This window comes from Aspergillus thermomutatus (assembly GCF_002237265.1).
Source record: "Aspergillus thermomutatus strain HMR AF 39 chromosome Unknown NODE_2_2, whole genome shotgun sequence".
NCBI lineage: Eukaryota > Fungi > Ascomycota > Eurotiomycetes > Eurotiales > Aspergillaceae > Aspergillus > Aspergillus thermomutatus.
In genome coordinates this window covers 93,799-119,216 of record NW_020798049.1, presented here as the reverse complement: position 1 = coordinate 119,216, position 25,418 = coordinate 93,799, and the positions used below count along the sequence as shown (strand labels likewise).

At 49.5% G+C, this 25,418-nt stretch overlaps 6 protein-coding genes across 6 annotated transcripts; 3 read left to right on the top strand and 3 right to left on the bottom strand.

Annotated features, from left to right (window-relative positions):
- Positions 1–293: 293 nt before the first annotated feature.
- CDV56_108638 (ELYS family protein) lies at positions 294–1,373 on the bottom strand (the record flags this gene model as incomplete). Its single annotated transcript, XM_026762257.1, has 3 exons — positions 294–866; positions 926–1,155; positions 1,220–1,373. 3 exons carry the CDS (start codon positions 1,371–1,373, stop codon positions 294–296), a joined length of 957 nt encoding a protein of 318 aa, XP_026618979.1.
- A 342-nt stretch (positions 1,374–1,715) lies between these two features.
- smc4 (condensin subunit SMC4) lies at positions 1,716–6,224 on the top strand (the record flags this gene model as incomplete). Its single annotated transcript, XM_026762135.1, has 4 exons — positions 1,716–5,129; positions 5,185–5,937; positions 5,994–6,071; positions 6,129–6,224. 4 exons carry the CDS (start codon positions 1,716–1,718, stop codon positions 6,222–6,224), a joined length of 4,341 nt encoding a protein of 1,446 aa, XP_026618978.1.
- Positions 6,225–7,384: 1,160 nt separating this feature from the next.
- On the bottom strand, positions 7,385–8,812 carry CDV56_108456 (folliculin domain-containing protein; the record flags this gene model as incomplete). Its single annotated transcript, XM_026762075.1, has 1 exon — positions 7,385–8,812. The coding sequence occupies one exon, from the start codon at positions 8,810–8,812 to the stop codon at positions 7,385–7,387; it is 1,428 nt and encodes a 475-aa protein (XP_026618977.1).
- Positions 8,813–15,247: 6,435 nt separating this feature from the next.
- grc3 (putative RNA processing protein Grc3) lies at positions 15,248–18,000 on the bottom strand (the record flags this gene model as incomplete). Its single annotated transcript, XM_026761833.1, has 5 exons — positions 15,248–16,903; positions 16,957–17,268; positions 17,319–17,445; positions 17,497–17,896; positions 17,967–18,000. 5 exons carry the CDS (start codon positions 17,998–18,000, stop codon positions 15,248–15,250), a joined length of 2,529 nt encoding a protein of 842 aa, XP_026618976.1.
- Positions 18,001–18,382: 382 nt separating this feature from the next.
- Positions 18,383–19,430, top strand: CDV56_108175 (DNA-directed RNA polymerase I subunit RPA34; the record flags this gene model as incomplete). The annotated part of the gene is made up of 2 exons (XM_026761794.1): positions 18,383–18,594; positions 18,650–19,430. 2 exons carry the CDS (start codon positions 18,383–18,385, stop codon positions 19,428–19,430), a joined length of 993 nt encoding a protein of 330 aa, XP_026618975.1.
- Positions 19,431–20,769: 1,339 nt separating this feature from the next.
- Positions 20,770–25,132, top strand: atg26 (UDP-glucose:sterol glycosyltransferase; the record flags this gene model as incomplete). Its single annotated transcript, XM_026761610.1, has 3 exons — positions 20,770–24,283; positions 24,338–24,753; positions 24,815–25,132. The coding sequence occupies 3 exons, from the start codon at positions 20,770–20,772 to the stop codon at positions 25,130–25,132; spliced, it is 4,248 nt and encodes a 1,415-aa protein (XP_026618974.1).
- Positions 25,133–25,418: the final 286 nt, after the last annotated feature.

Below are 25,418 nucleotides of genomic sequence, written 5' to 3'. Positions count from 1 at the left end.
GTCACTACTAGCTAGACCTTAACCTATTCCCTCGACAATGACCGTAGTCGATGAATTTAAGGAGTCATTGACAATCACCCTCACCAGTCTACTGAGGAATCATTCTGTCTCAATTCCGTAACTTTGCTTATCGCTGGCCCTAGGTTCTACTATTCTGGTATCACTGTATCTACTCCGTACTATTATTGATAAAAGAAAAAAAGTCGAATCCACTCTGAACTCCTGTACCACAACCTTTGCATGCATGATAGTTTTTTCTTTCATGAGCGTCCTTTTCATGACGATCTGTTCCATTAAGGTTGACCACCAGCGCTGGGGGCAGATGTGTGAGTATTTTTTACGCTCTGTCTGAGGGCATCCCAGTTCAGTCCATCGATCTTCTTTCCACCTAGTGACCCTAGTTCTGCAGAGAGTGCATCCAATTTCCCTGTTGCAAATCGTCGCATCATTGCCGTATCCTTCGCACCGTGCAGTGTCTTTGCGCGTCCGCGAAGCAGCGCTTCTTCAAACCACTCTTCCTCCTTGTTGTCCAATGGAAGACTGATCAATTCCATGGCTCTTTGGCTTCGCATTTGACCAGGACCGGTTTTATGAACAAATTCGATGAGTTGCTCAAGATAAGCGCGGCGAAGGAACTCGTCCCGCTTCCTTGTGAAATAGAACGCTTCTGTTATGCTAGAACGGCAAAGTATGTCGAAAAAGGCTTTTTGTACCTTCTCGGACGCCAACGGCGGGGTCACGGTGAGATAATAGGCCATAGCAAGATTGTCATCGTGCTTTGGGAGTTGCGAAAGGGTCAGGACATAAAGAATCTCGTCGGGGAAGGTGGGAATGATTGAGGGCTCAGTCAGGTATTCAATCGCTCGCTATAATTGCGCCCCTTCGTCAGAATGGTGAGGTAGGTGCGACGTGTGCGGGGACATACCCTCAATTCTAATCTATCCAGGTTCCAGAGACCCTCAATGAACAATCTGTACTTCTCTGGCAGGTGGCATCGGCGCGCAAACTGGGAAGCGGCATCGCTCGCTGCACGACAGTCCTTCAGTATGTAGTAGATCAATGCTTGCTTGTGATGAATGTCTAGCGCGGACGAGACAATGTGATTGATGAGCGCACGAAGGTCCGCATTCGATCTCGGAGGGTAGAGTTGTTTTACTAGCAGATTATCGTCGTCAGTATATGCCTCTCTCGTGCTCCAACTGTGGGGAGAAGTGTCTACCAGCTTGAACACCGAGCAATCCCAAGAGTCGGTCGGCAAACAGTCGGTTCTCTAGCGCGCGACGGTTGGAAAGAATCTGTTCAATGACTTTGTCATCGTAGGTAAAATTCTTATTGAAGTAGAAGATGCTGTCGAAATCATCCCAAGTACCCATGTTGACCGCACCAGGATGAAGTACAGTGACAGTGTTGGCTCACTGTTGGTCTTCCGCTCTTATCGGCGACTTGGGCGGAGGTGTAACATTGGAGCTCAGAATAACGGTATTTACAGCTAAATTACAGGCAATAAAGGGTGAGAGTGGAGGCGGTAAATCACATGATATGGATGTGTTTCATGTTGTTATGGCAGAAAACAACGCCTTTCCGTTTCGGGTGAAAAGGTAAACAACCCACCTCCACCACCACCATCGCTTGTCGAAAACATCTCCATCACAAGCTATTATCCCGTGGTTTGCCTTCATGAGGCTTTCTGATACCACTTGCATTTTTACAACATAATGTCATCTTCACTAGCAAGAGCCAGGCCGTCTCGGCGCTCTGCTCCCCGAAAGAGTTACGTGATTGAGGAAACATCCGAGTCAGAAGATGCTGGCAATGTAACCCCCACTGCGTCCAACCGCAGCGACGGCGACGATGACGACGATGACGACAAAGATGAGGAAGAAGAATATACTCCTGTTCCACCTAAAAGAAGCGCGGCAAAAAGCGCGTCGCGACGACGGACAATGACTGAAGCGACAACACCCAGCACCGCGCGCAAGGTACGAAAAACCCGACGGTCGACAACAGCAGAGCAAGCGGATGCTTCACAAATCAGCAATGCAAACGAGGAAGGCGACTCTATGGTACCCAAAGAAGAGGAACCCGAATCCCCTTCACAGAATGCGGCTGCAACTCTGAAAAGAAAAAGTATGGCTCATCCCCGCAAGAGTCGGGTTTCTTCCACGTCCCATCCGGAAATGTCCTCATTGCCAACTCCAGAGCCCTCAGTGTCGCCCCAACCAGAGCCGCGATCGCAAAGAGGTAGCGTGCCTCCGCTCGCCGATATTACCGAATCTGCAGTGAACCAAACACCCGCGAAGTCCTCGGACGACCCAAAGTCGCAGATCTCCATCATCAACCCGAATTCGACGATCTTGGAGAGACCGATGGACATTGTCATGAAGTCACGCAATCTGGCAGCCCCTGTGCTAGAAGAGCCATCTGGACCAAAACCCCGGTTGATTATCACCCACCTGGTTCTGACAAACTTCAAGAGTTACGCAGGGAAACAGATTGTAGGTCCTTTCCATGCTTCATTCTCCTCAGTTGTCGGGCCCAATGGATCCGGCAAATCGAACGTCATTGATTCGTTGCTGTTCGTATTCGGATTTCGAGCAAGCAAAATGCGACAGGGCAAAATATCGGCTCTGATCCACAACTCCGCGAACTTCCCCAACCTACCATTCTGTGAAGTCGAGGTCCACTTTCAGGAAATCCTCGATCTGCCAGGTGGAGAACACGAAGTCGTCCCAGATTCCCAACTGATGATTTCCCGCAAAGCATTCAAGAACAATACCAGCAAATATTACATGAATAACAAGGAGACAAACTTCACCACGGTAACGACTCTGCTTCGTGAGCGAGGTATTGATCTTGATCACAAGCGGTTCCTCATCCTTCAGGGCGAAGTCGAATCAATCGCCCAGATGAAGCCCAAGGCCGCTAATGAACACGAAGATGGACTGCTCGAGTATCTCGAGGATATCATCGGGACATCCAAATACAAGACCCCTATTGAGGAGGCAGCAGCTGAATTGGAACAGCTCAACGATGTCTGCGTTGAAAAGGACAATCGTGTTCAGCACGTCGAGAAGGAGAAAACCGCCTTGGAAGACAAGAAGAACAAAGCCTTGGCCTACATCCAGGACGAGAATGAGTTGGCCCAGAAGCAGTCGGCCCTTTACCAGATTTACATCGATGAATGCGCTGACAATATTCGTGTCACCCAAGAAGCGATCCTGCAGATGCAAGAGCTCTTAAATATGGAGCTCGAGAAGCATGAGGGTAACGAATCTGGTATCAAAGAACTGGAGAAAGCTTACAAGCGAGCTATGCGGGAGTATGAGAATTTGGAGAAGGACCTGCAAGGCCTGATGAAAGAGATGGCGAAGTACGACAAAGAATCAGTCAAGTTCGAAGAGAAGAAGAAGTTCTTGTTGAGCAAGCAGAAGAAACTGGAGAAGTCCAAGCAGGCTGCTCGTCTTGCCGCATCCGAGTGCGAAAGCTTGGTGCAGAAACACGCCGATGATATCAACAAGAAGACGGCTGAGACTGCCGAGCTTGAAGAGGAGATGAAGGCAGAGGAGGAAGAGCTGTCTACAATTCGCGAGGGCTTGAAGGGAAAGACTCAGGGACTTTCTGATCAAATAGCTGCTAAGCAGAAGTCCTTGGAGCCATGGGATGAGAAAATCAACAAGAAGCTTTCCGCTGTCGCTGTTGCCCAGAGTGAGCTCGACATCCTCCGTGAACGAAGCAATGCGGGGGCCGTACAGCTAGAAGAAGCGCAGTCCAAGGTCACATCTATCGAGGAAACGCTGGCAACCAAGGAAGCCAATCTTGAGGAGCGGAAGGCTCAAAAGGCTAGTCTCGAAGATGAAGTCGCAAACCTGAAACAGGATCTCAAGAAATTTACCAGCAGAGAAACTGAGGTTCGTGCGCATGTTTCCAGCGCCCGACAGAAGGCCGAGGAGGCCAGAGCTAGCCTCGCAAGCACCCAGAACCGGGGCAGTGTTCTGGCTGGTCTTATGCGTCTCAAGGAGTCAGGTCGTATTGATGGTTTCCATGGCCGCCTTGGGAATCTTGGAACCATAGACGAGAAATACGATGTTGCTATATCGACTGCCTGTCCCGCATTGGACAATATGGTGGTTGACACAGTCGAGGTCGGTCAGCAATGTATAGATTATCTTCGCAAAAACAACCTCGGCCGTGCCAATTTCATTCTGCTCGATCGTCTTCCCCGACGCGACATGTCTCCAATTTTTACTCCTGAGAGTGTACCAAGATTATTTGACCTGGTGAAGCCCAAGGATCCAAAATTCGCGCCTGCGTTCTACAGTGTTATGCAGAACACACTGGTCGCCAAAGATCTGGAGCAGGCCAACCGCATTGCTTACGGCGCTAGACGGTGGAGAGTAGTCACTCTCGACGGCCAGCTGATCGACGTGTCAGGAACCATGAGCGGAGGTGGCACTCGAGTGGCACGAGGTGGCATGTCCTCGAAGCAGGTGGCCGAGGTGAGCAGGGAGCAGGTTTCCAAGCTCGAATCTGATCTCGAAGAGATGGAGAGGAAGTTCCAGAACTTCCAGAATAAACAGAAGCACGTGGAGGCCGCCATCAGGGAAAAGTCTGAAGAGATCCCTCGTGTCGAGACGAAGATTCAGAAGATCATGATAGAAATTGAGAGCGCAAATCGCAGCCTTGCAGATGCTCAGCGGAGAGTCAAGGAATTGAGCGTCGCACACAAGCCATCAAAGGCTGACGCCAACCAAGCTGCCCATCTTGAGGCCCAAATTGCCGCACTTGAGGAAGAAATCGAAGATCTCCGGGCCCAAAAGAGCGGAATTGAGGAAGAAATCCAGGTTCTCCAAAACAAGATCATGGAAGTTGGCGGTGTCAGGCTGAGAAGTCAAAAGGCGAAGGTCGACGGACTTAAGGAACAGATCAGTCTCCTCGCAGAAGAGATTTCTAATGCGGAAATCGGAAAGTCCAAGAATGAGAAGCTGATCATGAAGCACCAGAAAGCTCGTGCAGAAGCAGAAAGAGAGCTGGAACAGGTCGCGGAAGACCTCGAGAAGCTGAACGCCGACGTTGAGAATCAAGCAAACGACGCATCAGGTTGGCAGCAGGGAGTGGAAGAGGCACAAGAGGTAAGAGTGCAGCAGTGACCAATTGTTAGCAGCCCGACTTACACGTTCCGCGCAGGCCTTGGAGACGAAAAAGGGAGAACTCAAGACACTCAAGCAAGAATTGGACGAGAAAGTGGCTGAATTGAACGAAACCCGGGCCACCGAGATTGAGATGCGCAACAAGCTGGAAGAGAATCAGAAGGCATTGACGGAGAACGAGAAGCGCCAGCGATACTGGTCCGAGAAACTCTCGAAACTCACCCTGCAGAACGTGAGCGATCTAGGTGAGGAGCAACAGCCTACGGAGCTCCAGGTGTATACCAAGGATGAGCTCTCGGAAATGAACAAGGAGTCTCTGAAGGCAGTCATCGCTGCCCTAGAGGAGAAGACCCAGAACGCCTCCGTTGACCTATCCGTGATTGAGGAGTATCGCCGTAGAGCGGCTGAGCATGAATCTCGCGCCGCTGATTTGGCCACTGCGCTGGCATCTCGTGATAGCGCCAAGGCTCGACTAGACGGTCTCCGATCCGCTCGTCTGAATGGGTTCATGGAGGGATTCGGCATTATCTCCTTGCGTCTGAAGGAGATGTACCAGATGATAACCATGGGAGGTAACGCTGAGCTGGAACTGGTCGACTCGCTGGATCCATTCTCGGAGGGTATCTTGTTCTCAGTCATGCCTCCGAAGAAGAGCTGGAAGAATATTGGTAACTTGTCCGGTGGTGAGAAGACGCTCTCTAGTTTGGCGCTCGTCTTTGCGTTGCACCATTACAAGCCCACTCCTCTGTATGTGATGGACGAGATTGATGCTGCTTTGGACTTTAGAAACGTGAGTACATTCTTAGCCTCTGAGTGGACGGGTTTAAACTAACTGGCGTATTACAGGTCTCCATTGTAGCCTCTTACATCAAGGAGAGGACCAAGAACGCGCAATTCATTGTCATCTCGCTGAGAAACAACATGGTAAACGGCGGTCCATATCCCAGGTTATTCCATACACGGAAGGCTAACAACAAGTAGTTCGAGCTTGCCTCACGACTTGTCGGTGTCTACAAGGTCAATCATATGACGAAGAGTGTGACGATCGAAAACAAAGACTACATCACAGGGCGATAAGGATTGGGATTTTCATGTGTTTATTGTTCATGTCTCTTACGGCCGGAAATGGATGTGGATATGTTCCTGGTTTTCTTATTATTGCGGGCTGACGGTGCCTTTGCGGGACTATGTTATTGGTATCAAGCTTCATTATGGTGTTCTTGGTTGTTGAATTCTCTGAACTAGTTGAAGGGGTTTGGCCTTGCTATTTGTGCATTTGTGCATTTGTGGTACATATTTTTCTCTTTCCCGTCGAGATCAGTTCTCACACATACACGGATCTAAGTGGTCATCATATGTTCTGCCAGAAGATACATCTGTTCAACAACCTCTGCGGTGTAGGTAGACCAAGGTCTGAAATCAGAACTTCCAAGGCAATATGATCGCAGAGGACATCGTCCCATCTCTGATCTCGCTACAGTAACCTACGCTGTCCGGGATTCGACGCGGCATCTACCAACACTACCTTACGCACAGGCCAAGCAAGACATCCACAACGATCACATGTATTGATCTACTCAAACCCCGAAGAGAGAAGGTAGGCAAGGGAGACAGCTGACATAGAATACATGAGAGGCGTGTGGCATGACATGCATTGCAGACATGTTCTCTCGCATCGCAAGCGCTTCGTTTCGTCGTCTTTCGTAACGACATTCACATTCACGTCATGAGGAACCAAGCGCCGGCAATCCCCCCCTTCCTTCGTAATTAACATTAAAGCAGAAGTAAAAGTGATGTAAGTAAGAAGACAGCGAATGGGAATCAAGGTAAAGAAGAATCACGTATCCGCCCAGGGTGACCTGTCCACACATTCAGGGAGACAAGTGTGGATGAGGGATGCGAGGAAGAAGAGAAGGAAGAAAGAAGAAGAAGACACGAAAGTAAACGAGGAAGTAAACAGAGAGAAAACCGAAACCCGTAATTGTACCATGAACTCCGTTTCCATGTATTAGGACGCCATAGTCTATGTTGCAATCCATTCGGAGAAAATCAGATGAAGCAAAAGCCGGCCGTATGCAAGGTAGGAGAGTCGTATCAAGTGGTCATCGACCGCGGTAAAGGGGCAAAAGGACTGTGACTGTCTGTCACAGCGGTCGTTCTCGAGAGCCAGGCGATGGAGGAAAGAGGTGAGGATATTGCTATGTAGGTACTCAAATTGAAGCTACAGCTTCCGGCGATTAAGCAATGACAGTTCGACGAGGCGCGATAGGAATGGGCTTAGGGCCTGAAGACAAATCCAGACCAGATATTCCAAAGTCGCTCTGTGACTGGCTTTTGGCTGCCGAGTCCTTCCCGTCATCAACCAATGTGCCGCGTCGCGATTTAACATCGCCGTCGTCGCCTAGTGTGCTGCAAATGAATCGTTCTTCCGAGATTGGTACAGCCCCAAACATTGAGCCGAGCTGTTGCAAAAGAGCAACGAAGTGCGCGTGTATTTCTGCGAAGATGTACTGATTACCCACGATTTCGGAGAGGTTCCGCGCCCGAATCTGCCCAAGTCGGCGGGGCTGGCCATCTGGGTCGATTGTGCGGCCGGTGAGGAAGGATGAGACGGGGGTATACTGGCGATTGTTGGCCCGGCTCGGTCCACCATTTTGTTCCTCGAGACGCTTTGTCTCCTCCTGGTATTTCTCGGCCGAATTGACGATGCCAGTTGCGATTCTCCCAAAAGCACGCCATATCACCGGACACGCGCGGAAGGCCCTGCCTGCATCTTTGCCGGCCAACGCGACAAGCGCATAGCTACGCCTTTTGCCGCGAGCCATGGGATCGGGCAGGCGGAAGATGTATGCGATCGTATAGCCCGCAGTCGCATCACCGAAACACAAAGGTCCCGAGGAAAGGCCGCGAGGGAGAAGCTCGCAGCTGAGGGTACGAATGGAGGAGCGGCGGAGAAGAGCGTAGTCTGATGGGTTTGGAGGCCCACGGAGTGATAGATATGTGAGGATGTGAGTGTGACACGACGCATCGGAGGCGACCGAGGACGAGTGGAGGGAATCGGGAAGGGAGGCATGACCGTGTAGATCGTGCGCACTGTCGTCACCGTCGGAATGGCTCGTGCCGCAAGAGTAGACGACTTCTCTGGATCGCAAAACTGGGCTGCCGTTCCTTCCCTTGCCGTCGCGAGTGGCGGTTCCTGGAGCGCCCGGGGGGAGCTGCTTACTCACATCGTCAGGTAAAGTCAAGCTACAGCTGGCGCAAGTGTCACCGTCAGCTCCTCCCAGGCGATTCAATTTGGAAGGCTCGGTCGAGTTTGGTTGATTCTTAAGGAAATAAGGTGAATCTTCGATTTTGGGAGATTTGTCGGCCGTTGCGCTGGATGCATCTGGACGCTTCGTTGACTTAGCATCCCTGGCGTCGCCGACGTGGTTGCGCATGCCATGAGAGGACTGGGTATCGTGAGAAGTCGCGGGGGTATCGTCGGGAGAGAATTCGGAAGTATCAGGATAGCACTGAGAGCATGAAAAGGGTAGAACCTGCGAACAGATGATCGAAGTGGGACCATGCACTTCGCAGAAATGCGTTAAAGAGAGCTGGTAGAGTGACATTGTCAGCACCGAGTCCTTGTGAAAGGAACACATTTGAGACAGATTCAAAGCTTCCATGAGCACCGAGAACCCAGGACAGATATGCAAAAAGTCGCAAACATGTAGCAAGCGTACAGAAGGGCGATTTGGAGTGAGAAGTGAGGCGTATCCATTGCCAGCATAATGATATAATGGGATGCGCGCAATGTTGACGCAGCCACATGTGAAAGGGAGGCGTTGGTCGGTATAGAAGACACACATGCATGCGCCAAAACGGCAGCAACAAACGGCAAAATGAGGCGGGGAAAAGATTACTCACAATGAAGTCCATCTCCAAAGAAGATTAACGTCTAGCAGTATTAAGCAACCATTTTAGTCCATTGTTGCTATACATGCTTCTCAAGGTGGAGGGAGGTGGTGATGTCGAGAATTGAGATGTTCCTGTGGCAATGACGCAGGGCGAACGATAACAATAGAGGGTGCGGAGGGGGAGGAAGAGTATGCGCTACTACTATGCAGAGGGGGAAGAATGGACTGGACTAGAACATTGAGACCAGTCAAACCAGGAATGACTGTGAAATGTGAATGGATTGGAATTAGAAGAAGCCGCAGTAACTGAGGCTGCGAAGGCCAGCTTGCAGGCCAGACAGATTAAGTGGGAAGAGGTAGTAGATAGATGATAGATAGATGAATAGTATCGACTGAGAACGGCAGTAGGAAGTATTTAGAAGGAATAGAGACACAGATGATGATAATAATAATAATAATAAATAATCAAATAATTATAAAAAAAAATAACAATATTTTCTTGGAGAAGCAGAATAAATGGATAACTGCGATGCTAAAGCTAAGTAGTAGTACCTAGTTCGATTGATGGATCAACCCACTTCTTCTACTAAAATTCAGAGACTTATTAATCTTTTTTTTTTTTAGATGATTTTCTCTCTACCAAAGTAGCATAGTCTTCTCCTTGTCTACTCCAAGCCCACAATAACCTACAAAGTAGCGTCTTTCTAGACTTTTACTTGATCCGTTCCTTTTGCTGTTTCCAGCCATATCGGAAGGGAAAGGGAGACGGGAAGGAGACTTAGCTACCTTAGGATTCTTGGGTATGGTATAGAATAGTATCAGATGGTATGGTATCGTCATTGAGCCGGTGGAGGATTGCCGAACAGAGCAAGAGGCCCAATGACCAGTTGATTTTCATGGGCAAAGAGGGAGGATCAGGTATTGTCAGGCTAGTAACCACTAGTAAGAGTACAGGGAAAGTAACGGAGGGGCATAAGGTACTGTGCACATAGAACTGTCTACACTTTCTTTCTGTGGTAAGCACTCGACCTCTGTCAATCAAGGGTTATTATTTTATTATATGATTATGGTTATTTTATTTCTTGTGCTTATCATGGACTAGTTCTCCAGCATATGTATCTATGTTGTAAGCAGACATTGGAATATGGAAGTGAACACTGGTCGGAAGTCCCATGGGGCCAAGGGCTTCAAATGCTCCGTACCCAATTCGACGGTAGGCAATCGAAGGATTGTAGAACGAAAAATGGAAGAAGTCAATCCGGCCCAGAATCCAGATCCGTCTTTTCCCTGCGCTATTTTCTGGTCGCTCGATGGAGATGTCTGGCTATGATTATAATTGGGCAGCATTAATTGGATGTCCTCTAGTCTAGTTCAGGAAAGGTAGGATGAACGATGGTAAGAAATATCTTCAGCAGCAGCAGCTTACCTCTGAACTTGGGATCATTTTGAGTCACCTGAGTGACTTGAATGCTTCTGCAGGCTGCATACTAAGGATTTGATAGATAGATAGATTTCATGCATCAAAGCATAAGGTACTTACTTCATCATAGCACAGGTAAGAAAAAGCAATGCATGTTCCTATTTCACATGAATCATCCAGTCATTCTGCCTGATCCTTCAAAATGCAATGAGAATTGCCGGTCCTACGGCCCATCGGCAACATCCCAGTCTCCCGGAAGCAACAGGTCGATGCTTACGAAAACGGGGTCTGGACGAAAAGCCACCTGAGAACTTCCAGTTCCACAACTTCCACGGCCCATGGGATGTCATCACAAACTCGACTCCTTCGAAAGTTTGATCGTCCTGTTTCGACGCTTAAAAGGCTAGTACTCTGGGATCACCTCACAGGAATATGCCACTTAAGTCACCGAGTAATCGGATGAAAAAATAATGCAAAGAGTCAGTACATACGGAGTCCAAGAGTTTGAATGAGCATAGAGAAGCTAGCTCGCTACTGCGAAGTGCAAACGGTTCATCGCCGCCAGCCACAAGTCACAACTTGCAACTAGCAAACTTACAATTTGAACCTCCTATCCACCGTCTCACATGTGATGACTGGTGAGGGATCATCGGGTAGTCGTCGTCGTTAAGATCTCGGTCAAAATAATATTTACTCATGCAGTAGTTAGGTTAGTCCTCCTACTCTAGCCTAACGGTTGTTTCTTCTAGATTTCGAAACACACCGTGTCGACTCTAGTCGACTCCGTCTCAGCCTCCTTGAGCCATTACTCGTCATGATCTTTTTCCTAGTCTACATACTCCATACTTCCATAGTCTATCGCTTCCGGGGACAAGGTTCGGATCATATTCTTCCTCCGGAATAATAGCTCACTCCAGTATACTCCGTATTATCCTCTTTGTATTAAAGGGATCATTTGCTTGTGTTGTTTTCCCGTCTCTATCACAGAATAGGCTACATTCCCGACTCTGTGAGAAAGACGGTCAAGTCTTTTGAATACGAACTACGGAGTACAGTTCCCTTGTTTCATTCAGAAACCATCGATCCTACTGATGAGTCGCCAGAATCACCCGCACCACATGGGCACGTTGTCGATAGCCGTGAGACAAACGGCAGGATATCTATGCCAATCCTTTGCCTCCGATTTGTTCCAGCTCGGTCGCGGGAAACTCAGTAGAGTCGGTCAATCAGAGCATTTGGAGCTAAGCTGGTCAGAGTAAACGAGTAAACGACATGTCTGATCCGTCGGATGGGATGATGATGAAAAGACAAAAGTTAATAGGTAAATAATCACAACGCAGTGTCATGATTGTCATCTCGGCGCCCGGCATCCAATCCAAACCCCAATCTGGGGATCAAAAGTGGTGACGGGTGAGACCACAGTTGTCACTCTTTTTCCTCGAAAAGAAGGAGGTCTCGCTGCTCAGATACTAGTAGTTTCAAACAAAGATGGATTTATCCACGACGGAACTGACTGTTTAGGAGAGGATTGGCCTTGAGCATACTAAGCTTCCAGGACCTCCAGCCCAATCCCCGGCATGCGGCTGTTATTTCCTTTAATGATGGGAATGGGATTGTTAATAATATTGCATTTGCATGTGAAGTGCAGGTGCAAGTAATAATAATTGCTAAGTTACTACTATATGGTTAATTTGCGAAATTGCTTGCCTCGTATCCAATATCCTCTTCTCGACCGCCCATCTTCATCTCGAGTCAACAAAGTGATTCCATGAGTGCTTTGCTGGCTATCGGCAAAATGGAATTCAGCCGAATGCTCCCGGTAGGATTCCATGATTTCCCATCTTATGCTTTCCCACGCAGACTATCTACTCCGTGGGTTTTCACGAGATTTTCCCGAGAGTTGAGAAAGACTTAACACTCTTTGATATTGACCAGGATGATACCAGGGTTTGAGTCCTGCGACCGGCCAGATTCCCTGTCATGATTAGACTAGACTAATTCCTTTGGAGTTCCCGTACTAGCCTTCAAGCCTAGTGGTTGCTAGGGAAGTCGACAACGTCATGTCGCAGAATGATGGCTGTTTTTGAGTTCCTTGTTCTCACTTCACAATCGCTTTTTGTGGTTAACTTGTTTGGGCCTCTTACTCAATCCTTGCTTGGCACGAAGTACTTGGTTCTTCTTATTGATTGATAGCTCAGGACGATGAGAATATGTAGTTGATGGATCATTCTTTGTTGGGCCGGAAGCTCTTTAGCTCCAGGAAGCTGTTCCTGCGTTGTTATCGCATGGCGCTTGTGGATAAGATAAGGATCAGTTTAATAGACGTCATCAGTATAGAGTGTTCAACGATGCTTCATGTCTCACATTTAAGCAAAAGGACATGAACTGAATAACACTTATTCAGACTATGGCACATTTATTCCGCAGTCCTACTTTGTACAGGCATCACCTGAAGCTGAAAGTATGGCCCTGAGGCCAGTCTCTGCTGATTACCTAGATCACATAAATGGTTGCAGTTCAGGTGAGTGGACCTTGAATGTGCAATTAAATGAAGATCTGTGTTTCTCAACTCTTGTACTGTTGATTGAACTATCTAAACTGATGGGAATCATCTTCGGATCTTATGCTCGTCTAGGTACCACTCCATGGTTCCAAAATACCAGCGCCGTCCAGGTATCTGCTATAGGCTTCATCTAGTACATCTACGTAGTAGGTGACTTGGAGAAATCAGATGCATCTCCCGACTCTCTTCAGACTCAATCCAGCAGAATCGATTCAAAATTCATCTGGAACAAGTAAGTAAGCACACGACTTGGAGACTACATGATCCACCTCAGCCCGACATTTAAATCACGCGGGCTCCACATCGGTGTCCATGGATGGCAAATTGGTACGACTCGACTCCATCAGTTCGAAACCATAGGTAATTAGGTATGTACTCTGTAGTCCATGTCATGAACAGACCAATATGATCGAGCTTTTGTCTTTTCGATTGAAACAATTCCCCACGTGGCAACCGGTGCCTGATACTACTCTTACCTACGGAGTACGCTATGCAGAGAAGATGCTCCACTCTGATGGAATTGTTTTGCCGCGGACGAGGAGACCATCCTCTCTCGACTCTGACAGTGAACCAATGATTGAATGAAGCTCTAGCTTTCTATTTCTGTTCCTGCATACTGCTTTCTATCCGTACCACTGGCATAACCCCACGCAGAGAAACCACGAGAATCCAGCAATGGTACCTTAGTCGACAACCCCACGCTTCACGCCGAGGCACCGCTGATACCATCTTACCCACGATGCTGAAGCTCAGACTACCAGTTGCTCTGATTTGAGATCGACTAGGTATCAGATGATCGAGCTAGTCTATGTTGATCGAATTCTTCGTCCCGCAGATCTCCGTCTTCACCTTTGTTGTCTGACATACCTAGGGTGGCCCGAAGTTGTCTCACTCGCACACAGTGTATATACTACATGCGGACTGGATAACTGAGTGAAGATATGTTCAGCCACCTACCTGGTGTTTTACTCCTACTATTACTTCGAACTCGAGCTACTCATGGTACCTGAATATTTGTAGTGTATCCGTTGAGTATGGACTGAATAGAATGTCCATCTATCTACCTACTGTCCATGCAATCTGCGACACATAGATAGGTACATACTACTACTTCAAGACCCCACTAATCAAATTCGCAGTGGGGTTTAATCAAAATAGGGCCGTCATCAAGTGTAATCAGGCAGATAACATGCATTTGTTTTTTTTTAATTCTGAGACAAAACTGCAGTCTAGATGTCAGTGCAATCAAAATTCTCACCATTTTTGTTCGAGGCTGGTAGTTGGTATTGAATACTTGGATGACCTTTGATTATATCAGCTTATGTGATAGTGTAACTAACCAACCTCTAAGTATATCTCAACACGCAGACATCCTCTCTTGCATGACAGTAATGTTCAGTACTGCTTTATCTACAGTATTCGCCGGCAACGATGGCAGGCTGACAGTGACAGCACCCAACGGAATCCCCATCAACTTGCCAATGACCAGTGACCACCAGTAGATAGATCTCTCCTCTGCAGCGTTGCCCGCCCCGCCGGCGTCGCCGCAGACGCGACGCAGACGATCCCTTGATACAGTAGACTTCGAGCGACCAGTCACATTTCATTTCGACAACTCGACTTTCGAGTTGATCTTCGCAACCTGCAGGATGGCAATGCACCCAGCACAAGGGGCAACCCAGCCTCAGACCCGCTTTCTTTCAGCCACCACCTGCATGAATCTCAGGGGGCAGCGACGGGCGAACGCGATTTGGGCATCAATTGGACTCGAGTCACCTGCTCGATATACAAGTCCATGTTCACGACAATAATCTTGCCTGTCTGGGAGATCAGGCGGCTGATATTTGCTTTTGGGGGCTGAATGGGCCGGGGATTCCCTGCCCCTGCCTCTGTTTTCTTTTCGCAGGACAGTTGCGAGTGGGCAGGAGCTGTGTCTGTGGGTGGTTTACAAGTTACCGCCGTAAGGTATGACCAGGGTTCATGGCGGGAGGCGTTCGTATTCGGTGCTTTCGATGACCATTATCCCAACGGGTGAGTTGTTGTCCAGCATGCCTCATGTGCAGCTTGTCTCCGGAGGTCTGGGTCGCGGGATGACACGACTCCTCGAGACGAGGATCCCTACTCCGTGGTTTCAGGTAATCGGTACCGGCTGGTATCCAGTGCTGGGTTACAATAATCAATCAAGGAAATGTGAACTGTTGTCATTTCTGCGATGAGTAAACTACCAGTCGGTTTCACTCTCGCTACCGGGGTATGCCTTCTTGCGTAACTTCCACAGAGACTTCTCCCGCTGCGCGGCCTCCCGGTGCCGCCGGCTGTTGTCCTCTATCACTGTCATCCAGGGCACGTTGCTTGCGCGCCGGATCCGCTCTCTAAGCACGGCAGACACCATGCCGTGCGTGTCTGCGTCAACCGCTGCGTCCTGACCAATCCGGGAGTCGATTTCTTTGCGTGCTTTGGCAACGAGCTCCTGGTGGCGCTTTTCCGCTGCCCGCGCGGCGTAGTAATCTTCGCTGATGGCCCAGTTTGGGTTATCCAGCATCCCCCGAACTAGCACGATGCCGTGGCCCTGTTCTAGGGCTTCTCGGAGTTTGGATCCTGGGATCGGAGTGATGAGTTCTAGCTTGCGGGATGAAATGTCGACGGAGCGGACGAGAGCTAGGCCCAGGCAGTTTGAGGCTTTGGGGTCGAGAGGGTTGCAGCTCCCGGAGCCGACGAAGAGATAGGGTAGATCTTCGTTCGGGGTACGTGTTATCATTGATTCAATGGAGGGGGAGGTCGAGGATGTAAGCGCGGCGTCGGCTTGGGAAGCATCCGTAACGTCGTTCATGTCGACGTCTGAAGCGGCATCTGACATATCTTCATTGCCTTGCGTTCCATTCTCAATCGCGTCCCTTGCAGAGGTACCCGAGAATCCGGCTGTATCGGCCTGGCCTACGATTGCATTGGGAGACTCGATGGCAACAACGCCAACGAGCGCTCCATCCAGGACCTCGTGAAGAAGGTCAGGGCTAGTCTGAGGGCCCATCACCATGATTCCACGAATGCCTTGCCGAGGCCCGGCGTAATCGACAATGAAAGGTCGAGTTCGGGACACGGTTGTGGCCAGCCATTGTGGGTTATGAATCTCGCTTGGGCGCGACATATGGAAGTAGGATTGTACTTGCATCGAGCGTAATTGAGCGCTTGATCTGCTGACGAAATCGGTGGGCTGAGATGGCAGCGTGGTCAGAGGAACCCTAGCTTCATGCGCTGCCTGGCCAAGGGGCTCCACGACCTCGGCCGGACCTTTCTCGCTCATGTAGACGACATCCGACAAACCTAAGGATTTCACTAGCCATGTCGCGACCTCCAGACCGAGTCCAAAGATCCATCCGGGGTAGTTGATAATGAGTGGACATTGAGGGTAGCTTGCCAGTAGGGATCGATAGCGGTCCATAAGATCCATCGCTGCCAGCACGTAGTGGTCAGGGTCTTCCTTCGGAGATGTAGCTCCGATGTGATGGGCCCGGACGATCGAACCGTCCTGGGATTCAGCCAACGATGGATGGGTGAATGGCGGGCCAAAGAATGGAGAGCGAAGGTGTGCAAGATAAACCTGTCCCATGGGAGAGAATTCCGGCTGTCCAGGATCGAGGTCCAGAAAAGCGACCCCGTCAGTATTCCGGTAATTATTTTCGGTTTGCGGCGCTGGACTTAGAAGATGGTTCAAGAGGTAGCGGCTGAATGTCGATTTCCCTGAGGCTTTGGGACCACAGATCAGCACTCTCAACCGTCCACCTCGCTGCGAGAGCGATCTGATCGCGGAGCTCCATTGCTTTTCAAGATGTAGTGGCCTCAGATGACGTTTCCAGGAGTCGTCGGATGAAGTATATAACTATCATAAGTTAGGCGGCTGATAGACGCATGAATTAAAGGAAAAAGACCTACCACCGAGAAAGTTCTCTTGGTTGACGCAGAAGCTTTCTTCAACATCATCTTGTCCGCTGCTGTGTTCTTCCCATTCCATATCCGCTGATACAATGTCGATAAGTGCCTGAGTCGATAGATGCCACTGTTACATGACTTGACTTCGATCTCGGCCTCGCCATCAACCCCAGCCACGCACTTAATGACGGGCAACGAGTGCGTAGACGGCGCGTAAACCCTGTAGAGCCTTGTCGACGGATGCAGCTTTGCGCCCATCAGGCTAATCACACCTCGCTTGACCCAAAGGTCGTAATGTCCCAACAAAACGAGGTTCTATTTCTCAATTAGTACAGCACGTATACATGCCTCATGCCGTTTCATACCATCTTCTCTTTAATACGAACACAGAGTGTATGCTCATCACTATATACGATATTGCTCTTGTTCAAGCGTGTCTTTGAGAGTGGAAAATCCTGGACTTGCGGGACGTCATCGGCCGGAGATTCATAGCTGTAGAGAGTTAGTGCATGTGCTCTTCTAAAACAACGTTCCTAAACTCACCCTTCAGCATCATCCTCCACAGGAATGACTCCCACGCCATTTTCTTCGTCCAGTATATCCTCCGCCTCTTCCTCGGCGGCATCGGAGGGCTCAGCATCTTCCTTCTCCAGAGCTGGTGCCCGTTCTGTTATTTGCGCTCTCGCAGCAACAGCAGACCTTTGAGGCTGCTTTTCAGCAAACCCAACAGAGCTCAAGGTCTCTTCCTTCCTCCTCGTAGAGCGCCTTGTCTGTATGCGATCGTTTCCGTTAGCGGCCTGGCTCGCGGCCCCCTCCTCAAGTGACCGCCGCGCTCTTTTGGATGGCGGTTCGACGGCCGGTTCATTCTGTGCGGTCTTCTCTGGCGCTACGATCTGCACTTGCTGTTGCCGAGCTTTGCGCGCCGCAAAAGCGCTGACCGGAGCTAAGACAATATTTCAGTAAGCTATCTGCTTGAGAGTGAGGCAAGAGCGCGGAGGGAATTGAGTCTGTACCAGTCGCCTGCTGCTTCTCAGCTTTTCTTTTCATGAGATACGAATGTGGAGGACAATTGACTCAGGATTATGAAAACAAAAGTATGTATTCAATGAAAAGGCGGGACCTCAAAAAACTCATATCATCGCGGATTGCGGACTTTAGAGGGTGGTCTGTGCTCCGCGGAGGAGGAAAAAAAAGTTGTCGCTCACCAGATTTCGAGGCGGAATAACCTCACGACTTGCGGAGTCAACTCTGCACCAGATCTTTAACTATTTATACCTATATGCCCCGGTTAGGGTTAGAATTATACTGATTTGTTGGCCTTTTGCAAACATACCTTGAGCGCAGCCAGCTGACCGAGGCTGCAAGTGCCGAACAATCCGCATTGAAATCTCCAACGCTTTCCCTCGACATACGGCTCTATCGAAGCACAATGGCGCCAGCCAAGTCAATTAAGAAGTCTGCCTCGGACAGCGAAAGTAGTTCGAGCAGCAGATCGACATCGCCCGAACCAATGAAGAAGTCGGAATCGGATCGCGAGACTGAAGACTCGTCAAGCTCAGGTTCTGAGTCGGAAGATTCGGCCAGCTCCGATTCTGAAAGTGTTCCTTCGTCCACAGAGAAGAAGATCAAGGCTTCCAATGTGTAGGTTCTATCGCTTACATCGTTCTCGGAAGACTGTCAAGCTCACGAGCCCTAGCTCATCTTCAAACGACTCCCTCTACCCAAGACCTCCCTACAAGCCACCATCGGGCTTCAAAGCTGCGAAGAAGCAATTACCGCCATCTTCCACCACATCCTCCCTCCTTTCCGACCTTCGCGGCAAACAAATCTTCCACATCACTGCACCCGCCTTCCTCCCTCTCTCAAAAGTCAAAGAGGTGTCGCTGGCGAAGATCCTACAAGGCGAGCCGGTGCTGAAGCACGAGGGCGTGCAATATGGTATCCCACCCGAGAACATTAGCCAGGGCGACTTGGGTGGGAAGAGTCTCCTTCTATACGATTCGAAGACACAGACATACTACAGCACACCTGGCGCTACCATTCCTACGTATCATGTACAAGAAGTGATCGACCTCCCTAAAAGCCTAGAGACCGACGATGCAGTATTGGCAGCAGCGCAGGGTCAGATCAAGCCGCCAAGGAAGCAACCGAAACATCTGAAGATGCGGTTTCGCCCGGTTGGTAGTGGAGAGGGTCCACCGGAGACAATCGGTTCGAGTTCGGAAGAGTCCGAGGGAGAGGGAAAGCCAACTTTCAAGTTTCCCAAGGAATCGAAGACCGATCGGGAGGAAAGAAAGCGGAAGCACCACCCCGAAGAAGTGGAAGGAAACCGGTCGGGTAGCTTGCCCCGGAAGAAGTCCAAGAAACAATCGGTCGATGCACCACAGATGGAGATTGATGAGAAAGCCGGACAGGATAAGTCCAAGAAATCAAGCAAAAAGCGAGATGAGAAGAAACGGAAGAAGGAGAAGTCCTAATACATGGCGGAATGAGAACTGTATTTCAATGTTGTTCATAGGCGAAAAAAGTTGTCCAGTTGACGGGGATTGTGCATCATGGCCAATGATGCCTGCACTTCTGGTCTTTCGATTTCTCTTAAAAAGCATCTTTGGACCAAGGATCAAGTTCTGGACGCTCAACCCGGAATTTAGTACTACTTCGTATCTTGGCTCACTGCTCCCTTACGTTGAAATCTGATGAGGGCACAAGGTGCTTGACAGACTTGTTCGACGGGCTCAGCATGCTCTACATGCTGGGTAAACACGCCAGTCGCCGATGCCCTCATGAGGGATGCGCTAGCTAATCAGAGTTTCTAAATCCAGCATTGAAGACACCCACAAGATGGTGATGTTCTTGACCACACTCCGTTACTGCAGGTTCCCAAGCCAAATTGAGCCCACTGCACAGCCACTGATACCAGCAATCAGCCTCGTGCCTGTACTAGATCCAAAGATACTTGATCAGCGGCGAGATACTTAGCACAGAAAAATCAATCAGATATCATATGACACAACTTAGATACATGGAATATTGCTTGATCATCTCACTACCCTACTATTTTCATGTCACAGTCCACCTCAGATAGGCGACGGTAATGTAAATTACAGGCAGCTTGAAGAGGTCGATGACATAAGCCAGTTGAGCAATTGTAAACCACTTCTCATTGGATGAATGACATGCCTCAATCACATGCATTTTCTGTGATTGGTGTGGCCTGGGACTGATGAACAGCTGATACAGACAAGTGACGCCAGAGGTGAAACTAGGGCGTTGGGCTTGTTCCTCCTCTGTAAGTACTTGCTTAGCATCACTGCACGTTGTTCATTTACTGGAACTCTTTCGCTTCTTGGATCTTGATCTGAAGGCTCATGCCTTAGTCTTTCTCTTCAGCATGACTCAGAGCCCTTCCCTTCTGTCGCCCTAATGACTCCCTCCTCAAGCGTTTTGGTGCTTTGATAACAGCCTTCGGAGGCGCTTATCAGTCTGGAGTACTATAGAGACAGTGAGCATTCATTTATCTCGTTCTCTTTCATTCCATTTTTTTTCATCAATTATAGGGCATGCTGCTTGTTGTGGACTACTGAACTGATTGATATGATCATCTGCCCATTGTAACACTACCTAGGTTTACCCAAAGTCCTGGTTGTGACATCTGACTTGTTGCCTCCGACCCAATTCGTGGACAACGCACTCCTTCAACCGCAGCCATCATAACCTTGTCGCTCCCGCCTTCAAGCTGCGGCTGCGATCTACTGCTGCATCTCTTTACGTTCTTCTGGTCTCGGAACATCACTTAGGTCCTGACCTACGTTGAGAATGCGACCATTTCTGGACGATGCGAAGCGACGGGTGGACCGCAGGCTCAGTGCAAGCAGGCAGTCCCTGTCCACGAGCCGTCTTCTTTCCAGTGCTTTGCCAGACAGACTGAAAGACAACCACGATGCCCAGGTCGACTTTACTGCACCACCCGGAGGATCTGGCTCTCGCGAGGGCCATCTCCAATACATGCAACAATCCATATTCGGGATGATTGCCGCTGTTGGCTCCAGGTCCGACTTTCATGCGCGATTTGACGAATCAAGTGACAGTGATGGAGAAACAGAGGAGCGGGCAAGGAAAGAGTCTTCTGTCAGGAAAGGAACGTCTGCCTCGGCAAATGCGCACTCCCTGAGTTTGGGCCAAAGATCCAGTTCGCGGACCGATGAGAAAGCAGAGAAGGAGTCGGGTACAAGAGGCCGTCGCCATCGCAGGACAATATCGGACCATAAATTATTTCGGCCCTTCAAGTCAAGCTCAAAGCAAGAGTCACAGACTGATCCTTCAACGGGCGATGAAACGCTCTGCGTTTCACTCCCTACACGACCGCGTAGTGCCACTCCTCGAGCAGCTCCTATCCTGAGCCGTATGGTCGAAGCTCAAGCCCAATTTGGTTTGAAAGCTTCGTCTGCCGAACGTTATCAATCTTCTTCTGAGGAAAGTAGCGACAAGGGCCCTCGCGAGGCATCCGTGTCCCCCCTTTCTACAAGGTTGATGGATATGTTCGGCTTCGACAAACCAGAAAAAGTGCTTGTTGAATATGCCTGCTCACTTCTTCAGAGCATGCTCTTACAGGGGTACATGTACGTCACCGAGGGTCATATCTGCTTCTACGCCTATCTCCCCAAGAAATCTACAGTGGCTATTAAGTCTGGGTATCTTCACAAACGTGGTCGAAAAAACCCGAAGTACAGCCGCTACTGGTTTTCTCTGAAGGGTGATGTTCTTTCCTACTATGCCGACCCGTCAAATCTCTACTTTCCGAGTGGTCATGTCGATCTTCGATATGGGATTTCTGCCTCGCTGGCCGAACCGAAAGAGAAAGGGAGGGAACCTAGAGACTTTCAGGTCACCACGGACCAGAGAACGTACTATTTTAGAGCTGATAGCTCCACGAGTGCGAAAGAATGGGTGAAAGCCCTGCAAAAAGTGATTTTTCGGACACACAACGAGGGCGAAAGCGTCAAGATATCTTTTCCGATCGAAAGCATTATAGACATAGAGGAAAGTCCCATGGTAGATTTCGCCGAGACGTTTAAGATACGCGTGATTGAGGATGATGATTCGTACGCGATTGATGAGGTATGTCTCTCGATTACCATCATTCTGCACAAGACTCATGGTTTGCAGTATTTCTTCTCATTCTTCGACTCCGGCCGCGACGCTTTCAATTTTCTCAGAAGCCTCATTAATGATCAATCTTTGAGACATTCTTCTCAAACCCTCTCACCGCAACCGGACCGTTCGCCTCGGTCTGATCGTACCCGCAAATCTCGAAACAGGTGGTCGTTGACCAGCGGGACGAGTCGAATTCTAGGTAACGGCAGAGCTGAGACGCAGCGGAAAAGGAGTGCAAGCACAAGCTATTTGAGTCTGGCGCACGATGTTATAAATTCATCGCCGGCGACCCGACCTCAGGACTCGTCAGATTCGATATTGAATTCTTTCGAGCAAGGAACTGAGTCTTCAGCTGCCTGGCAATCGATGACGGATGCGGCAGAATCAGCGAGCCAGATCTTGAATCGCAGCGATGTCTTTCAATCTCCTACCATTCATAATCTGGACAGAAGGCCTTCTGGCGCAGAAAGAAGAGGGCGACGCAATTCTGACGAAACGGCTCGATCACTATCCACGCGTGCCAATGTTGGTACCGTTCAACAGACCGATGAGCTTGGCATACGGACGGATGGCTATACAAGTGGACGTGAGGCTCAGGCTTCCACCGGTGAATCTGACCAAGACACGCAAGATCCGACTAAATCCTTCTCGGCTGCACCTTCTCTGAACGAGCTTGTCAAAGCCGGAGTATATCCTCTCCAGCGTGCGGCAGGTCTTGCCGAGTACTTGAGGACCCGGTCAAAGCAAATGAGTAACCTTCTGGCCAGTGAATCTATGGGCTACATAGAGAAAGTTTCGGGAATGTGGACTGGCGGTCGAAAACATTATGGCGAGGCAGAAGATGTCTTGCCAGACGATCAAGCTGTTGATCCTGAAGACAAGGAAGATGGCTGCAACTATGGCGACCGTTTCCGTGCGCATTTTGCACTACCGCCGACGGAGAAGCTACAAGCGACATACTTTGCATACTTGCATCGGGTACTTCCACTCTATGGCAAGATATACGTCAGTCAGAAGAAGCTGTGTTTCCGCAGTCTCATTCCTGGGACTCGTACAAAAATGATTCTTCCTTTGAGAGATATTGAGAACGTGGAAAAGGAGAAAGGCTTCAGGTTCGGCTATCACGGTCTTGTTATTATTATCCGCGGACATGAGGAGTTATTCTTCGAATTTCGTACGTCTGATGCTCGAGATGATTGCGCTGTTACGCTTCATCAACATCTGGAGACTGTGAAATTTATGGCAGAGTCAGGCCTGCTAGCTGAGCAGGAGAAGAATGAGTCCGAAGCAGCGATGGCAGAACACCGCATGCTTCAAGAGGCCAGATTGGATGATTATGGCGAAAATGACTTGCGGCCCTTGAATGAGTCTTCTGGGCTACATCCGATTTTTGACGATCCTCGCGCCTCCATCGTCAACTTCAAACCTGCCAAGTCTCTTCGGATCACCTGTCTGACGATTGGCTCACGAGGCGATGTGCAGCCATACATAGCCTTATGTAAAGGGCTACTTGCAGAAGGCCATAGGCCAAAGATTGCAACGCACGCAGAATTCGAGCCATGGGTGAGAAAACATGGCATTGATTTTGCTCCAGTGGAGGGTGACCCAGCGGAGCTCATGCGCATTTGCGTTGAGAATGGGATGTTCACGTATTCATTCCTCAAAGAGGCGTCGCAAAAGTTCCGCGGCTGGATTGACGATCTTTTGTCATCGGCATGGGCAAGCTGCCAGGATAGCGATCTTCTCATTGAATCACCCAGTGCAATGGCGGGCATACACATCGCCGAAGCGCTGAGAATTCCTTACTTTCGCGCTTTCACAATGCCGTGGTCACGGACAAGAGCTTATCCACACGCCTTTGCTGTGCCTGAACACAAAATGGGAGGTGCGTACAACTATATAACCTACGTGATGTTTGACAACGTCTTTTGGAAGGCCATTGCCGGGCAGGTGAATAGATGGCGGAAAAACGAGCTCGGCCTAAAGGCGACTACTCTGGACAAGATGCAACCGAACAAAGTCCCATTTCTCTATAACTACTCTCCCTCGGTGGTACCGCCACCGTTGGACTACCCCGACTGGATTCGCATTACCGGATACTGGTTTCTTAACGAGGGAAGCGACTGGACTCCTCCTGCCGGCTTGTCCGAATTCATTCAACGTGCCCGCGAAGATGGTAAAAAGATAGTTTATATCGGATTCGGATCAATAGTTGTATCTGATCCTTCAGCACTCACCACGACAGTCATTGAGTCGGTCCAGAAGGCTGATGTTCGCTGCATTCTCTCCAAAGGCTGGTCCGATAGGCTCGGCGATCCTGCCAGTGCTAAACCGGAGGTACCTCTGCCGCCAGAGATTTTCCAGATTCAGGCTGCGCCGCATGACTGGCTCTTCTCGCAGATCGACGCTGCCGTTCATCATGGAGGAGCGGGTACCACCGGGGCGAGCTTGCGTGCAGGCGTTCCTACGATCGTCAAGCCTTTCTTCGGTGATCAGTTCTTCTTCGGATCGCGAGTTGAAGATCTGGGTGTTGGGATTTGCATGAAGAAGCTTAACGTGAGCGTTTTCTCGCGCGCACTATGGGAAGCCACCCATAGCGAGCGACTGATCATTAGAGCCCGGGATCTAGGCGCAAGGATCCGTAGTGTAAGTAACGTTCTTGCGATAAAGCGCTCGTGATAACAGATATGCTAACAATCGGTCACAGGAGGATGGAGTAGAGACTGCTATCAAGGCTATTTACCGCGACCTTGAGTACGCCAAAACACTGGTCCGCCAGCGCTCCATTGCTTCATCCACGCCTTTTTCGCCAACGCCTTCTGCCAAAACGACGGCCGAGCAGGATGCTGATGACGATGTTGAAGACAGTGTGGAGTGGACGTTTGTTGGTGACGACGCTGACATGGAGATGTCCAAGAGGCTTCGAGATAGGGCGATTTCCGACGCTGATATGCTACCCGATCGATTGCTTGCCAATTCTATTCCCGGAGATTCTGGACTTGGAAGGAAATTGAGCGGTCGCTAAACACGGCTGAGCCAGGGGTGTTGCTGTCTTGCGACATCCACATTGCCAGCATATTTTACGATTTGATGACATTCTCTTTCTATTATTTGCGATCCACTACGTTATTTAATGATTTGGTTTGGGAGTTGTGTTTAGACGGCACTCCAACTCTCGTTCTTGGTTCAGTTTGCATTCTGCATAGAGTATGAGGTTTGCTTCTTTGATGCCATGGTGTTGGCGTTTTGACCAGCCATGATCATCTGTGTGCCCCATTCCACTATCTTACTGTATCTCCAAGTTCGAGAGT